This window comes from Glycine soja, chromosome 18 (genome assembly GCF_004193775.1).
Source record: "Glycine soja cultivar W05 chromosome 18, ASM419377v2, whole genome shotgun sequence".
In the NCBI taxonomy this organism is placed as follows: domain Eukaryota; kingdom Viridiplantae; phylum Streptophyta; class Magnoliopsida; order Fabales; family Fabaceae; genus Glycine; species Glycine soja.
In genome coordinates this window covers 271,382-289,267 of record NC_041019.1, presented here as the reverse complement: position 1 = coordinate 289,267, position 17,886 = coordinate 271,382, and the positions used below count along the sequence as shown (strand labels likewise).

General features: G+C 31.4%; 2 protein-coding genes across 2 annotated transcripts; one reads left to right on the top strand and one right to left on the bottom strand.

The window, feature by feature from the left end:
- Positions 1–952: 952 nt before the first annotated feature.
- On the bottom strand, positions 953–5,041 carry LOC114395748. Its single transcript, XM_028357593.1, has 5 exons — positions 4,491–5,041; positions 4,113–4,319; positions 3,715–3,945; positions 1,844–3,415; positions 953–1,570 (listed from the first exon to the last, which is right to left on the bottom strand). Exons 1-5 carry the CDS (start codon positions 4,633–4,635, stop codon positions 1,146–1,148), a joined length of 2,580 nt encoding a protein of 859 aa, XP_028213394.1. The 5' UTR covers positions 4,636–5,041; the 3' UTR covers positions 953–1,145.
- Positions 5,042–13,121: 8,080 nt separating this feature from the next.
- Positions 13,122–14,795, top strand: LOC114394729 (xyloglucan endotransglucosylase/hydrolase 2-like). The gene is made up of 3 exons (XM_028356406.1): positions 13,122–13,424; positions 13,890–14,083; positions 14,185–14,795. Exons 1-3 carry the CDS (start codon positions 13,149–13,151, stop codon positions 14,552–14,554), a joined length of 840 nt encoding a protein of 279 aa, XP_028212207.1. The 5' UTR covers positions 13,122–13,148; the 3' UTR covers positions 14,555–14,795.
- Positions 14,796–17,886: the final 3,091 nt, after the last annotated feature.

Sequence of the window (17,886 nt, the reverse complement as noted above, 5' to 3'; positions counted from 1 at the left end):
TTCCTCACATCTCTAAATTAAAATCTTAATATAAAAATTGATAATTTAGAAAATATATGATAATTTAAAATTTTAAATAGTAAAGCGTGTATGGCATAAATATAATATAATAAAAGTATGCTTAAATAATTTTTTAGTGCTTATAATTTGTTTATTTTTAATTTTTAATCACGATAAATTATAAATTATATTTGTTTTATTTTTTATTTTTACAATATTTTTGACAATTTCCTTTTTTATTATTTAAACTACTATCTAATGTATTTTAAGAATTAAAAACAAAGAAACCATAATTTCTCAAGATAAAAAAGTAATTTGATAAGAATGAAATTCAAAAAATTGTTAAATTACAAATATATATATATATATATATATATATATATATATATATATATGAAAGTTAAAGAAAAAGGAGTTAAATATATAATATGAAAATCAAACTTTATCCCGCACTAATATTATCTCCATAAATTTAATATTTTCTTAACCTATTTTTTTTTCTTTGCATCACTAAAGAACTAGATTTTGTGTTGAAATAAAAAAAGTGGTAAATTCTATTAACTAAGTTTAATTAGATACAAGTTTATTAATCATAATTAAAATTAATTTATAATTTTCGTTTATACTTTAACTCAAACTTGAAGAGAGTTTAATAACATTAAAAAATAGAGATAATTTTAAAAAATATATAAAATTGAGGAGATAAAATGTAATTTATCTTTTTTTTTTATCAAAATTTAACTCATCAATTTTCCACCAAAAACCAAACTGATGTAATGTTTAAATCAATGGAAATATTGATATATTAATAAAGTAAATTGCAAATGAAAAAAAAAAGAAAAAGAAATTAGAGATTAAAACAGGATTTTTGTTATTTATGCATCAAATGTATTTGAAGTAATAATCCAATTACTTTTCCCTGATATGTAACAAAATAATCAGTAACATCAAATTTATAATTTCACTTCCCCAGTAGCCTTCAACTAGAACCTTATTACGAAATTTATACAACAGAATGAAATGAGATGTCACATGTAAAAGAACAACCGAAGATCCTCAAAATATACAACTAAAGAACAGATAGTAAGCGCAAACAGTGTGTCAAAGTCAAAAACCAGAGTGAGAGTGGAGAGAAACAGGATATTCTATCTTGGTGGAGAATCTACAGATGAGCAGCACATACATGGCGTGCAATAGAGTTTGCTCTTGACTTTCTTATTTTTTCGCCTGATGTCAGCAGAGGAGTTCGAACCTTTTTCACCCTCTCCTTTCACAGCTTTAGCTGCAGCAGCTGATTCACCATTTTTTCCAAATATTGAACTTTCTTCCAGTTTTGGAGACTCAAGCTTGTTGCTGTTGGCAGCTTCACTCAATGGACTCTGTGGAGGTGTTTTCTGTTCACTGTTTCGGTTTGTTATCTCAGCTACTATTTCTTCATTCTTCTTTCTCCCTTGAGACTCATTAATAGCTTGAGTTAGAGTGGGAAACCAACCAGCCTGTGAAGAGGTGGAACTGGGATGTTGTTGGCCTTCAGATGCAGCCTTTGGGTCATTCAAGTTGGATGGTAAACCTGATCAAATTGCATGGAGATAATTCTTAGATAGAGCATCAAAATGTAAATCAAATGAATGTTTCCCCCCCAAACCAAAAAAATGTGTTTCAAGTTATTTTAGCTTTAATGATTTATATATATTGACCAGCCTAGCATATAGAGAAAGCCCCAGGAGATACCACTTTCTATAGTAAAGGGTGCATTCTACTATAAAACTGTCACACTGGATACCATAATCAATATAAGTGTGAATTGCAGATGAAGGTAGTTGAGCATTGCTATTATTATTACCACTTTGATCTTGAACAGGCACATCAGTAATTCCATACACTTCCCTGCCATGCTCTCCTTGAGTTTCTCCAACAACAGAAACACATTGAGCAGAAGGCTCAACATCTAAAGAATAAAGCGAAGAATTCCTACCAGGCTCTTCTGCAGCCTTCACTAGAAGTTCTGCATTTTGTGTTTGACGTGAATCAGTAGAAGTACTAATGAATCTATTACATTCTTTGTTTACTCTGCAACTGCTTTTGATTTCATTGTCTTCATTGTCTTCTTGAGCACCTGATAGTGAACTTTTATTTGCACACTCAATATCTTTCGGTGTCCTTGCATAGAAATCCATTGCAGCTTCTGAAAGAATGGAACGTTCAAAATTACTGCCAGCAGGTTTAGGCAATGAAGAATCTTTCACAATGAGCCTTTCGGTGTACTGAGCATCAGTTATATCGCATTTTTCAAATTTATCCATTTCAACCACGTCATCACTTTTATATACACCACTTGATGGCTTGTCAGAAAAGTGAGTAGCACCCATATAATTTTCATACATCTCTAATTTCATACGATTCATAGAGATTCCAATTTCATCTGATGCTTTATCATTTTCTGTCATGAAATTCACAGAAGAAACTCCAATGCTCTCTTCAGCATGCATTTCTTCAGCCACAATCTCCCAGCTTTCCTGCTCCTTCATGCTGCTATCCAGAACACGTCCATCTGGAGGAAGGACCTGTCTTTTTCCACTCAAATGATTTTGGTTTATATGAAAATAATTTTCCTCATCATCAGAATCCTTCAAGTCATCTTGCTTTGGCTTCCCTGCTTCAGATGAGGGTGGGCTTAAGGGATTCTGTGGTAACACTCCTTTATGATCTTTAAAATCAGCACACTCATTTTGGGGATGTGCCACATCAGCACTATCATCACACACAGGACTTGTAAACATGTTAACATTTTCTTCTCCCATTTCCTGCAACGTCTTGGCATCGCCAGAAGTAGCAAACTGTATCGTATGTGCAGAATTTACTTGAACACTGTTTGTGGAAGTGTTTGTGCTTGAAATGGTAGAATTTACTTCAAGAGAAAGTTCCTCTTGGAGCATCAAAGAAAGGAGATCAGCATTGTTCTTTTCTTCCAGATTAAAAGCTCCTCTAGCCACTTGAGAATCCGAGTTAACCACATCACTAAGTGCTATTCTGTCACTAACAGCATTGTCAGAAAAGATCGAAATGTCAAACATGTCCGAGTCTGATTTAGTCTCGTCATTTTCTTTCAAATTAGTCTCCTTTGCAACAGATGCCAAACTGCATGGCCTCACATTTTCACCAGTATGGATCTTATTTTCTAGCATCATATCTGGTGTGGCTTCAGCTTTGCTGGGATTTGAGTCACTTGACAAACCAAAACAATCATCAATACGCTCAATGGTCCTCAAATCTGTGATGGAACTTGATGATGGTGGATGAACATGAGAACCTGACAGTTGACCTTGCATCTCCAGCATGTTTCCTTCCTTGACCCTTTCCCTTTGCAAAATACTATGTTCCTGCATTTGGCCTTTGACATTGAACTGATTTATATCTGTAGTTGTGAAACATATTATCAGAACAAGATACACCAACAGAGAAAAACAAAAGTTTAGCAGCAAAATATAAAACATAAACACAAAAAAACAAAATATGCATTCAATTACCAGTGGATTAAAAAAAAATTGAAGTATAAATCTTTTTTTTTAATTTTTCTAGCGCATATGGATACTTGTTTGATTCTCAATATGAGCAAACTTCACAATTACATATGAAGTTCTTAAGTGTACCAGATGAAGCAGTTCAGTATCTAAAAAGAAGTGCTTTAATCTAATAATATACTTTGCAGCTTACCATTAAAATCAGAAGACCCTGAAGAAAATTCTTGATATTTTATATTGCCTATTTCCACATCACGAGCCCACTCATGGCTATCTCGCAAAGGTTCCTTACTTCCTGGACTTGGTGCACCATCTGAAAAGTTTGCAATTGCATCTAGAAACAACTCATCACCTGAACTAGATAAAAATTTTCTGGTTCCAACATTGAGTTTCTCATTGTTGCCAGGGTCTAAGGAGTTTGGACCTGACACAACCAAACCCGTAAAAAGTCATCAGATTAGCAAACCCATGTTTTTGTAATGCACTAATAACTTAACACCCCCATACAGACAAAAAAAATGGAAAAATATTCTCATTCTTGGAAATAATAATTAATATCACAATCTTTAAAAAGTAGGGGACTTAGATTACCTTGTGAGTGGGGATCATCATCAGAAAGGTGTTCATCATCATCCGACTCTGAAGCATTGGAATGGGTTTGGCGCTCTGAAGTTGACAGTTCGTAACCTTCAATGGTTCCACATTTGTTCTTGTGAGAAAGACTTTTTTTGGGACATGGATTTGGATTAGGGGAAGGCCATCGACATTCGCTACATCTACATGCACGACCCTCGTGTCCTGAAATTCAAGAAAGCACCATAAAAATCTTCTCCTCAAAAAGCTTAATAGAACAATGTTAAAGCAAGAAAGAGAGAGACTTTTCTACCAGAGAAACAAGAAAGTGACTAAACCAACAAAACCCAGAAAGAGAATGACAAAAAAAATGCACCGGAATAAAGAAAAAAACACCTTGATCTTGGTGGTTATCCATATAGCTCCTTTCTCCTCCAATAGTGATAGTAATAGTAATACTAAGACAGTGAAACAAACAAAGAAGAAAGACTACGAGAAACGCCACATCGCTGATTGCATTGCACCAGTGTACACGACTCATAAATCGGTCACACAACTCCCTTAACGACTTTTAAATTTCTAGTACATTTCCTTTTTGGTTGTTAAGCTAAGCTACTTCTCCCTTTGCAATTAAAGCCTTATGACTGAGACTCACTTTATAAAATACTCCGGTAATATTACTATATAGGGTAAATACCACCTTCGTCGTCAAAGTATAATTGGCTCACATATAAGTCTGATGAATTTTTTTTTTCAAATGTGTAAAAATGGCAACATGTTAGTTAGTTATTTTTTTCCTTGAACTCTAACCTCGCGTCACAACTGATATAACAAATGAGGACTAAAATGTTGTAAAAAAAATTATATCCCACTTATCAAATTTCATTGTGTCTTTCACAATGAAATCTACCAAATTTGTCATAATATATCTTACTCATGTATAATATCATGAAAAATAGATATAATTTTTTTTACTTAATATTGGCAATAGGACTTAAAAAGTATCTAAAAATATAAAATTGAAATATTTGTACCGTGTTTAGGTACCCAACTATATATGAAATAGATTTCATTTTGAGAGACTTAAACATTATCTTGTTAAAAGGTTACATATATTTACCCTTTCTCAAGACATTTTTTAGATAAGGACTATATTTTTTTTTCTTTTTTTCGTATTTGGTAGATATTTCTTGGAACATGGAGTGTGAAACAAACCAATGTTGGAATTAAAATTGAGATACTGACACAAGTTTTTTCCTTCTATGAATCAAGTATATTCACTCTTTTTTCTTCAGTGGTGTTCTTTCTTCCCTTCTCCTTCTCTTGTACCACCGTCTGCCACTCTGCAAAAATATATCTGACCACCCTTCCCTTTCTTTCTCTCCTAATTTTTTCTTTTTCTTTCTACATCAAAGTTCAAAAGACCTTTAGCTAACACCCAGAGTATAAATCCAACATAGAGAAATATAAATAAAAAAAAACTTTAACTACCAAGTATATTTCTCTGCCCACTTCCTGCTGCAGCATAGTTTCAATCTTAAACCTGCATTCGAAGCAACCAAGGGACCAAAAGCGCATCACCTATTCTGATCATAACAAGATAAACTTTATTCTTTTCCTGCGACACATCTAAAAGCATTCCATTTTATTGGTTTAAATGCATGCATCTGTTTAAAATTGGACCATTTACATCTAAATTATGTACGTAGCAAATTCATAACCAAGTGCCCACCATGTGTTTGATCTTTCTTCAACCCCGGAGCAGCTTCAAATCTTTTTTTTAGGAAAAGCCAAATATGAATATATATGAAAGAAAATAACAATGAGAATTGACTAATTACAAGCCGTAATTAGACCAACCCCATAAAAGTACATGAATAAAAACAAGACTTTAGAACCAGAATAGTTATCCCTGTGAGCGTGCAACAACCAAAACAAAGGAAAAAGCAATAGGTTTTCGTCCTCCGCTTCGGCTACTTCCCCCATATCAAGCCATGGACCGTTGCATCGTCGCACCCCTCGGCTCCTCCCCAGTCGAGGTCCTTAAATTCTTCCGCTTCGTCACATGCTGCCTCCGCTGGCTGTTCGACACCGACGCGGTTGCTGCGTTGTGCTCCAACATGACAGCGATCAACGCGTCGCTAAGTGGGTATGGTCCAAGAGAAGAAGAAAGGAAGAAAGAAAACCCCCTAGGATTAATATGTTATTATTTTTACACATTTGGAACAAAAAATATTTTTTCATATTAGAGACTTATTTTAACAAATTACACTTTTAAAGAAGAAATTATCCTACTATATATGTTTCTTTGAATTGTTGAACAATAATATAGCAATTATATATATTTCGTTGCATTTTCATGTCCTAAACATTGTTATTTCAAATTATGTTCTCTTTTAATTAGGAGCAACAGTGTTTAGCTCCTATATTAATCTAATAATTTATCTTGCCTGAAGTTAACATTAGCAAGTTTAGATTTTCGAAATTAGATCCAACCGTATTCTTACGGTGAATTTAATTTTAAAAAGTTTAGATTTTAGAAATTAGATTCTAATATATTCTTACAATGAATTTATCTTTGCTTATACATTTAATTTAAATTAATTTCATGAGGCAATGACCGGTGAAAATTTAAAATTCCTGAAATTCTTTTAATTGGTGAAAAATGATAAACAAGTATTTATATCCCTTTCTAATATCCATTTACCTGTATTCCTGGATTCCTTGTTATTTTGGACGTTGTTGTTAATTTGGTGAAGCAAATATCGCTTAAGTGGAATAATGAAATCCAGAAGAGCTTCAAGCCTACAGGGGGTCTTGGTCACGGGATCCTCTCTCTCCTTATTTGTTTGTTTCGTGCATGGAAAAGCCTACTTATATGATCCAACACAAGGTATCTGTTACAATCTCCCGCCAGGGCCCAGCTATCTCTCATCTATTTTTTGTCCATGATTGTCTTCTGTTCACGTTTGCTAAGTCCTCTCAAGTTAGATTAGTGCATAGTGTTCTTCATGACTTTTCTCTAGCTTCCTTAGTGTTGAACTCCATCTCCCCAGTGACACATGTGACGAGATTCACTAGATAACTCGAGGCTTCATTTGGGGTTCTCCGCACAGACATTGGGTCAATTGGAACACTCTTACTCGCCCCAAGAGTCGGGGTGGTCTGGGAATTCGCACAGCTAGAGAAATGAATGTGACTCTTCTAGGTAAGAATGCTTGGTCGCTTATGCATGATCAACACAAACTATGGGTGCAATTGCTTTCTCATAAATATTCTAAGGATATGTTTGTCCTTAATGGCGCCTCTTATACGTGGGCCTCCATTGTCAAAGCTGTCAGCATCCTTCAACCTGGATTCCACTTTCGATTGGGTCGTGGTTCCCTCTCAGTTTGGTTTGATAAATGTTCAGTGCAAATATCGCGCGACGCTCTGATTGGTCAACAAGGAGGCATAGTCCCTATATAAGAAAGAAACTTCAGAAGCCGGAAGAAGTCTTCGCAACAAAGAATACTTAGAGGAGAAGCAAGTCGTCCACTATTGGTGCAATGATATCCATTTTTGAAGCTCTAGCCAATTCATTTCATTCCATTTTTCTTTCATTAAAACCCCTATATTTTACTCCCCTATCTGTAAGCCTCTCGTGATAAAGAGAGGCTAAAACTCCACCATGTTAGGTGCTTTGTAATCCAAAACTCTCTATGATATAATGATTTTGTACTATCTTTTAATACAATGTTATTATTATTATTCATCTATGTGCTTATTCACTTATTTATGGTTTGATCATCCATCTTTATGTACTCTTTTAGGATATAAATATTGAAAAATGTTTGTATGCTAAAAACTTGGAAAGAATATCTAAAGTGAGTCATATATGGAGATAGAGTGGTTTTCTTTAACATGTTCATGCATATTTGCTCTTGATGCAAATCATTTAATAATCAATCGCTAAAGGATTGAGAGTGATATTAAGTAATTGAGGTTATTTCACTCAAGGGCTCTTAGTTAAAATACATTAGTAAAAACGAGTGATAATCATATTAATGATAAAAGAGAAAACTCAATAAAATATTACATCAAGAAAAGTTTTAGAAGTAAAGTCCCTAACACGTTCCACCCTTATCATCAACCTCATTTAAGTGTTTGTCTTCTCACCTTTTATGCTTTGTTGTTAATTCTCATATTTTATTTCTTTCAATATTGATTCTTATGCACAAACCTTTTTTCCATTCATTTATTGCTTAATCATTAGATATATATAGCTCTGAGTACAAGCATAGTCCTAGTGAAATTCGATACTTGATCTTAGAGTTTTATATTACTTGTGCAATTGGATATGCTTATAAAAAAGATAACATGATGCGATGATAAATTAATCTCTTAAGGATAAAAAAAAATATAAATTTAATTTTTGATTAAGTAAAAAGTGAGACAAATTAGTCTTACAATTAAATTTTCAAACATTTTGTTATTAAGTTTTAATATTTAATTATCAATTTAACAATAAATTTTGAAAACTACAAATTTTAGATCAATTTTTTATTAAATTGGCTGAAAACTATTGACTAATGTCGTTTAAACGTAGAATTATTAAATATTGTAAGATCACTATTAACTAATGTCGTTTAAACTTTCATTATTTGTTTTGTTCAAAGCAAAAATATAAAGGAAAATAAACTATCTTCTCTATTTAAATTCTATTTGCCTATTTTTTTCATTATTTTTATTTTTGATTTATTTTCGTAAAAGAATAACTTTATAATATTATTTTATGAAAGAAAAATAATTTTTAATATGATTTTTGGTTTTCTCTTTAATCAAATATTAAAAAAAAGTTCAAATAATTTTCTTAAGTTGAAGAGTTCGATAATCTTGTGGCGGACCCACTTGAACTTATGGCCAATGCACCGCCGCGCTTACTTGCGCCGTGGGTTTTCATTAGGTTTTTCGGTGCACCCTGGACCCTGCTACCCATTCCTAGCAATCCAATACTTTTCAACCCCAATCATTCTAAATTATTCATTCAGCTGTATCCTTGCTGACTAAAATTCTTTTTTCTATTTTAAATAAAAAATAAATATGTTAATGTCTTGAAAATCTGAAACATATTAATATTCTATCTGTCCCATCTTATTTGGCATTTTAACAAAAAGAAAAAAAACATACTTCATTTTTGTTGTCATTTTGCAAAACCAATGAAGATAATGTAGAAAACTTTTAAATTATTCTTATTTTCATTTTTTTTTTATTTTTCACATGTATTATCTTTTGGAAGTAATCTTGTTTAAGGTATAAATATTAAATATTAACATCGTTTGCAGTAAACAGATTGAACTATAATTCACCACATTATCATAGGTAACCCATTATGCATAATCTAAATTACAATTTTAAATCATTATTAACATTGCTGAATTCTAAGTCTAATTGTTATCCGAGCCCCTCCTATAACTTCCACAAAAACATTAAACTGAAAAAGATTTTAAAAAAGTAAATATTTTAATAACTTAAATTCTAAAACAATGATAGTTATATGGTTTTTTTTTTTTTTTTATGTATGGCCCGTCTGTTTTACTTTCCAAATTCCATCATCACGTAGACACGTACGTTTTCTAATGTTAAAAGATACATTTTAATGCAGTTTGTTTTCAAAGAAATTTAGTTTTAATTAAGTACCAAACAGAGTTTGCCTTACTGCTCCCAAAAATAGAGTTTGCCTTCCTATACTAACAGAGCCCGAGAGCCGTGGTCATATTTGAATAGTGCTTTTTATCCTCGATAGTCTTATTTAAACTCTGTTTAACTGTGATAGTTAAATGTAACAATATTATATGCAGAGATAGTGTTGAAATAAACTTTGCCAAACAAAGAGGTCCAGAGTAGTATTGTAGATCGGTTTTGGTTTTCTATTGTAAGCCATGAAGAAAAAAAAATGAATTGGAAAAACTTAAACTATTTTTCTTGTATTAATTATCAGTTAAATATTGTTTAAATATGTACCCAAAAAATATTGTTTAAATGAAAAATTAGATTGCTTAGTGACGTTACTTGAGTAACATAATTTCCCATCGGAGAGATTGTGAGCTCGAAATTTCAAAAGCAACAACGGTTATTGCTAGAGTGTTTTTTTTTTTTAATTTGCTAACATGCATGGTTATTGCTAAAGTTATGACAGTGGTTTTTACTTTTCTGAAAGTAATAGAATGAAAACATACCTCTAATGTTATCAGCTAGTTTAAAACGCGTCATTCTTTCTTTAATAATAACACGCTGCTTAATTACAAATTAAAAATTCTTATCAATTATGGTGCATATATATGGTTTAATTCCCCAATACTAATTTCATGCATTGCTATTATTATTAATCAATAGCACTTATCTACCTTTTCTGTTAAAAAAGAAAACACTTATCTACTTTCTGTAAAAAAAAAAAAAAAAAGAAAAAAGAGCACTTATCCACTTTGATCTCCATCATAGGCATATGCCATAATTAAGTGATTTTGAGAGAGTCTCATCATTGAGCTCAGGCGAAACCTCATGTTTTTTTTATGATCTTCTCGTTTCAATTTACCAAAAATCAGTCTTTTGGTGAGAGATAAAATAGTTTTGATTACTTAATGGATCTATATTTAATTTGTGGTAATCTCAACTAATAATACTATCAGTACCTTCATCGTTACCAACAAATTTAATTGCATCCAGCAATTTCACTATCAATTAGTTATATAGGATCATCCCATTGTATAATCTATTGTTTCATGAACACTTTCAAGCAACCCAAAAGGCCAATGCTTCCAGTTCCATATGATAGGCATTATCCAATTTATAGAGACTGATCTTCATTCCTCGACCCCCCAAAGTTTCTTTATTAAAAAGAAAAGCAAAACATTATTGCCGAAAGCATCAATCATATGCAAGAGCTTTGTACTGACATTCTTGTTTTCTTAGTAAAAGAAAAACAAGAGAGAAATTAAGAAACACGCATGCTTCACGTTTTTGAGGATATAAAGAAATTAAAAAGGAAAAAAAGAAGAGGTAATTTAAAATCCTAACAACCATATGATATTTATTGGAATCTGATCCATTGTGTTCAAACACGTTATACTATATAGTAAGGTAGCATAGAGGTTCTTTCGCAGGAAAGGTTGAAGATTTTACCTATGTTCATAAGATATTTAAGTTAATTTTTAGTTAAAAAAATTATTTGACCGTTGAATAAATAATTTTTTTAATAATTTTTAAATATTATTTGAAGTAATATTTCTTAAAATATTAGTTTTTAATTTTTTATATTTTTTCATTTTATATTTAATATATTTATTTAATTTCAAGTTATTATTTTAAAATAAATCATAATTTTATTATTTTATATTTTTTAACTATTTCAATAATTAATTTTATTAAATACTTGTAATTTAATAAATTAACTTTTTAACCTTTAGCCACCAACTACACTTAATTTTATTGAATATAACCTTGGTGTATTGCTAGATAGTTGCCATAGGTTAGCACCAAGCCATTAATCAAATTTCAATACCGATAAATTCAGATTTAGATTAACTTATCTTATATTTTAAATATATGATTTATAACTATTTTTAAGATAAATAAACTTTTTAAAAATTATCTAAGCCGATGTTAAATATGTACATACTTTTATTTTGCAACTTGATCGTTCAATTAACAGTGGTACAAGAAACTACACCCAATTAAGGGTTTGGTTCAAACAAAAGTTGCATTGTTTTCATAATAGCAATAATATATTCTTTTGAATGTTGTACTTTTTTTTTACAAATCTTTCTCCTATCTTATAAAAAATTGTTAAACAAAAGATAATTATATCTAAAATTTTAAAAACATGAAATGAATTCAATATTTATCATAAAGAAATAAAATAATTAGTAAAGAAAAGAATATAGGAGAGTTTATAATTATTAATTATTCCTCTTTTATTTTCCTGAATAATACAGTTTCTTTATTTTGATTACAAATACAATTTCTTTTCGTAGCAATAATAATTTGTTTTGTGATCATTACTACAGTCTCTGACACTGTACGGCGATGGATGATCCTCGTTCCAATCCAATGCAATGCTTTTAGAGAGCTACCTTATGACCTTATCCAATGTTTGGTCAAGTAATCAGAAAAATATCCCATACTACTGTAGCATTGGGCAGGTGCAGCTGGAGATAGTTCACATATTCATGAATCATGGACTAAAAAAATTTCCCACTAATTAATAATCCTCTTGAAACTTGAAAGTATATTTATATATATGAAATGAGATAAATATGTTTATACGTTTATATTTTTCTTTTCTGTGTTGTTTATTTTGCATACAAAGTTGTTGTCAGCATTGCAAGAGACAAAATAATTAAAACTCCTGCCTATAGCAAGCAGAAGAGTTATCAGTATCACCGATGGGATAACCATGTCATACCATACCATTGGGGGTCTCGTGAAGTTCTGACTAATGTAAGAACCTTGAAGTTCATTAAAAAAACTCCCAACATTTGGCAACGGAAAAAATTTAGGGTAAGTGACTCAAATATTTCCCATGCCGCATGGCATCATCTTAGTGGATTCGTGATGAATGATTGGTAGACCCATGTACAAGTAAAATACCTAGTTGGTCTTATTCTCTCCTTTGATTCCTTCCGTCATATCACAATCCAGTTGGCATCCACCGCCTATTTTTCCCTATTTCCCCCCAATTAAATGTCATCTTATTTTTTCCAAATCATACTAAAATGGGACCTACGCACACAAATCATGATTTGCCTCTGCATTAAACTCATAACATAACCCTAAACAAAATAGCGTTAGCGTATTTATTAATCTAACGTTCAAACAAAAGCTTCCAGCTTTCAAAACTTGCAAAGCTGGCACCAGTGATTGATTCTCACGCGTCCCACCACCATACAGTACACAATCCATATTCCCAGTCATATTTCCCTAAACCTGTCTCTTCTTTACCACATATATATATATATATAGACACCTCTTTCCCTTGACATCACTACACACAACATTTACATTTCTCTCTCCAGTATGGCTTCTACTCACAATGAGTTTTATGCACTTATGCTAGTGGTGGTGGTTGGCTCCATGGTGGCTTCCTGTGGTGCTAACTTCAACCAAGACTTTGATCTAACATGGGGTGATCACCGTGCTAAGATATTCAATGGTGGTCAGCTTCTATCTCTTTCTCTGGACAAAGTCTCTGGCTCCGGCTTCCAATCCAAGAAAGAGTACCTATTTGGGAGGATCGATATGCAACTCAAGCTCGTTGCTGGCAACTCTGCCGGCACTGTCACTGCTTACTACGTATGTTTTATTACTATTATAACAGAATTATATTAATTAAACTCCTCTATGATTCCTTTCTTCTCTTCCAACTCACACTATTATTCTCTTCTTTCTTTTACAAAAGCTACTTTAGTATGACTTCTTCATGAAATATAACTTACTTTTCCCACTCATGAAATACAACCATTATTACCAAGCTTGCACGCTTTTGGCATCAACCTTTCAAACGCAACAGTACATGCATTCATTGTAACAAACCCCTACAACAAGTTTTGCTAGCTAGACCACTTTACTTTCACTAGCCACAACTCTTTATTTATTTTTCACTCTATGATGCTTTCTGTTTCAACCATGGACTAATTAATGAGTTGGACCTAAAAATGAACAAAACCTCATTAGTCATTTTCTTATGTTATGTATTTATCAAAACATTCTTTGTATTGTGTTTGTGTCAATAACGGTAGTATTTATTTCCGTATGCAGTTGTCGTCTCAAGGGCCAACTCATGATGAGATTGATTTTGAATTCTTGGGAAACGTGAGCGGTGACCCTTACATTCTCCACACAAACGTGTTTACCAAAGGCCAAGGGAACAGAGAGCAACAGTTCTATCTCTGGTTCGACCCCACCAGAAACTTCCACACTTACTCCATCATCTGGAAGCCTCAACACATCATGTGAGTGAAAAAAAAAAAAAAAATCTTTCTTTATCTCTCGTTTTTCCCTCATTAATTGATATCGATAATTAACAAAACAAATCGATTTATCTGTTGTGCAGATTCTTGGTCGATAACATTCCCATAAGGGTGTTCAAGAATGCTGAGACTATTGGCGTTCCTTTCCCGAAGAACCAACCCATGAGAATCTATTCTAGCTTGTGGAACGCTGATGACTGGGCCACCAGAGGTGGTTTGGTGAAAACTGATTGGTCAAAAGCACCCTTTACAGCATACTACCGCAATTTCAAAGCCACAGAGTTCTCCACCTCTTCTTCCAATTCCTTCTCTGATGCTGCATGGCAGAGCAACGAGCTTGATGCCTATGGCAGAAGAAGACTGAGATGGGCTCAGAAGTACTTCATGATCTATAACTACTGCAACGATCTTAAGCGATTCCCACAAGGCATTCCCGCTGAGTGCAGGCGCTGAGAAATACTATGTTATATTATTATGTGTCAGTCGGTCTTATGATTCTTTAATTTTATGTCTTCCTCGGAGCTATTTTTCGTTTCTCTAAGTTTCTCCTTTATTCATCATCAAAATAAATCAATTAAATTCGTTGTACCACTTTCTTATCAGTTTTATGGTGAGTTTTCACGTCGTGGAGTCAATGATCATTTTAAAAATATGTTTTCTGGCCGTATAATAAAAAGTTGTAGTTGCACTGTAATCAACCTGCAAACTCAACAGTCTCGAACTCTGTTTTGTCTAAATGTCTCTCAATTTCCAACGTCATGGGCAATTTCACAGTCACAAGATAAATTTCTCTCCTAAGCAATGTGCAACTTGGTTCCCTTGAAAAAACTGAAGCACTTTTTACATACGCATCAATGTACTACTCAACAAGGCATTATTAATATTATCGATCGGTATGATTCCAAGAAATAAGAACAGAAGTTAGACGTATAGTATCTTGTTAGTTGTTACTCTATGAGACGATGCTTATATGCTGGGGTGGCTGCCTCTCAAAAATAATTCCAGATGCTGAATTTGAATGAAATTTAATTTACAATACCCTGCTTCTGTTTACATTAAATTATTTAAAACAGGAAAGTTGTTCTCAAATAAAATTCTCAGTTATTATTCTCACTAAATCATGTTAATTGATTAAATAACATTATGAACTATTTTCATTTTTAAGGATATTAAACATTCTAATTTTTATTTAATAACTAATGTTTTTAACCTAAACAAGAACCCCAATTCCATAAACTTTGTTAACCTTAATTAACCTAATCATATTACTAGCCACGCATGGTTACCCTATGGAGTAATTGTTTTCTATCTCTTAATTAAACTCCACAAAATGGTTACCTCTCCACACAACCAAACTCACACGAGAACATCACATCTTTACGTACGCTCTGCTTCCATCTCAAAGGGCATACACATCCCTAATAACATAGTTTGCTAGAGGAGACCCTACCTTCATAATTTAATGAACTTCAGGCAAAAAAATTCTAATGAATTATTTTACTGAACAAGAAAGCAATGTAATTACTGAACAGGGTGGTGACGTGGCTGGTTAATAAGAGTAGCAAAAAATACTTCTGTGCATGAACTGTGCAAGTAGGCCCTATAATTGAAGTCTCAAATATTTAACGTATGAAGAAATTATTTAGACATTTCACTATAAACAGCCGTCTACAATATGTATACTTCTTAATCATCTTCCATCCTCTCTCTCTCTCTGGCATTTGAGGGTTTATATATATTTTTCCTTAATGTATAATGATGAAAATAATATAAAAATAAAGTTAGCTAGAATATAGGTCTGTCATTTAAAAAAGTGGGACACTTTTTTTTAACTTTTTAAGTGAGCGGGAATTTTTTTTTAAAAGTCATATATATAGGTTATAAGCATCGAAATTCATAAGTATGACTAAAAACCTAAGTTATATTTTTATAGCATAATTTTTTTTTTACAAAATTATGATTTTATACACGACTAGCATATAACAAAAAAAAAAACTAAAGTCCAGTAATTAAACGGGACTTCCTAATAAAATAATTTATAATATGAAAGTTGTGTATACTAAACACAACTTCATCACTAAAATTAAATTAAAAAAAATTAAGAAGTCGTGTTTGGAAAAATGACTTCCATTGAAATGTAGTGTCTTCCAAACACAACTTATCTACTTTTAGATTTTTTTTAAAATAATTATTTCTGAATTTTTTATAAAACAAAGTCCCATTTTTGTAAAATATATTATTATTATTATTATTATTATTATTATTATTATTATTATATATTTTTTAATTGGTCAATGTTAGATATTAATTGTTAATTTTTTTAATGGGGAGGATTGAAACCCACAACCTCTCCCACTCCTCCCTTCATCACCGAATTAATCAATTTTATAATTGTAAATTATAAATTATTGTGCTATATAATAAGATTGTTGATTTTATAATACTTCTTTAAAATTATATATAGATTTTTTTTCTAATATTTAATTAATAACAGTATAAATTGACAGTATAATTTTTTTTTCTAATATTTAATTAATAAGGTAGTGATATAGAAGATTAGAAGGATCGAAGCATAATGATATATTAAGAAAGCTATGAGATACAAAGATTTTCTCAATTTCAAAGTTCTGCTCTTTCCAACCAACCCCAAATAATAATTTAGGTCTTCTAGGCCTAACTTGATCACAGTTGGATTGAAAATGTATTTAGCACTATTATGTAGAAATTCCAAGTTGGCTTAAAAATTTATTTAGTAGTTATATGTAAAAGTTAATAATAAAAAAATGGCTGTGCATGGCTGGTTCAACTAATATAATCGTATTCATATTTAAGGTTATTTTTCTCATTCAGTTTAACTATACATGTTTATTCGGTTAAGTTACTGGTCACGGGTTTATACCTTAACTAATAGTCGGTATAGGTTAGGTTTCGACTATTTGTTAAAAAAAATCAAGTAATTTTTTAAAAGTTTATATCCACTTAAAAATAGAGAAAATGATTTATATATTAACAATATAAAACAATTTTAGATGATTGTCCAATTACAAATATGGAAAATTAATAATTTTTACAATAATTATCTTAAAAATTATTTTAAAAGTAATTTTTTTATTACAAAATAACAAAAAAAAATTACACTATAATGACACAATGTATGAGTATTAAACTCTTAAAAATGTTATACATCAAATTAATTTTTTTCAAAGTTAATAAGTTGGCCTATTTAAATAAATATAAATAATATACTAATATTACTATAATATTAATTTTTTACTATCATATTTTGATATTGTACATTTCTTAATTAATTTATTTAAAGACTTAGCCTTGTTAATTTAGAATATCTCCAATAAAAAAATAGTGAATATTATTAAATCATATGTGATAATAAGATACCAAGTAAAAAGAGATGATTATTTTTTTATAAAGATGTTCTTAACGCAAAATACACTGTTAAACCTAAGGAGACACCCACATATATAAGATGATGTAAGGTCTTTGGTTCTTTTTGTTGTTTAAATGAAATCTCTTACTTAAAAAAAATTCCTTACTGATACTATTAATTACCAGTGGGGACTACATACATAGTTAGGCAAGGAATTGAAGGCGCTAAAAGTGTGATGTGTAGAAGCTACAAAACAGAGATGTTGATGACATTGAGATATGATGTATCCCTATCACCTCACCATCCTCGAGTTTGAGTTTTATAATATCTTTTGTGTATTCGTCACCCCAAACGTCAGCACTACCTTAACTGGTTTCATATATAATTTAATTTATTCACA

Coding starts and splice junctions, on each gene's coding strand:
- LOC114395748 (XM_028357593.1), bottom strand. CDS start 4,635: ATGAGTCGTGTACACTGGTGCAATGCAATCAGCGATGTGGCGTTTCTC. Junction 3,946..4,112: donor TGATGATCCCCACTCACAAG/GTAATCTAAGTC, acceptor TGGTTGTGTCAG/GTCCAAACTCCTTAGACCCT. Junction 3,416..3,714: donor AGGGTCTTCTGATTTTAATG/GTAAGCTGCAAA, acceptor TCACAACTACAG/ATATAAATCAGTTCAATGTC.
- LOC114394729 (XM_028356406.1), top strand. CDS start 13,149: ATGGCTTCTACTCACAATGAGTTTTATGCACTTATGCTAGTGGTGGTG. Junction 13,425..13,889: donor GCACTGTCACTGCTTACTAC/GTATGTTTTATT, acceptor TTCCGTATGCAG/TTGTCGTCTCAAGGGCCAAC. Junction 14,084..14,184: donor TGGAAGCCTCAACACATCAT/GTGAGTGAAAAA, acceptor TCTGTTGTGCAG/ATTCTTGGTCGATAACATTC.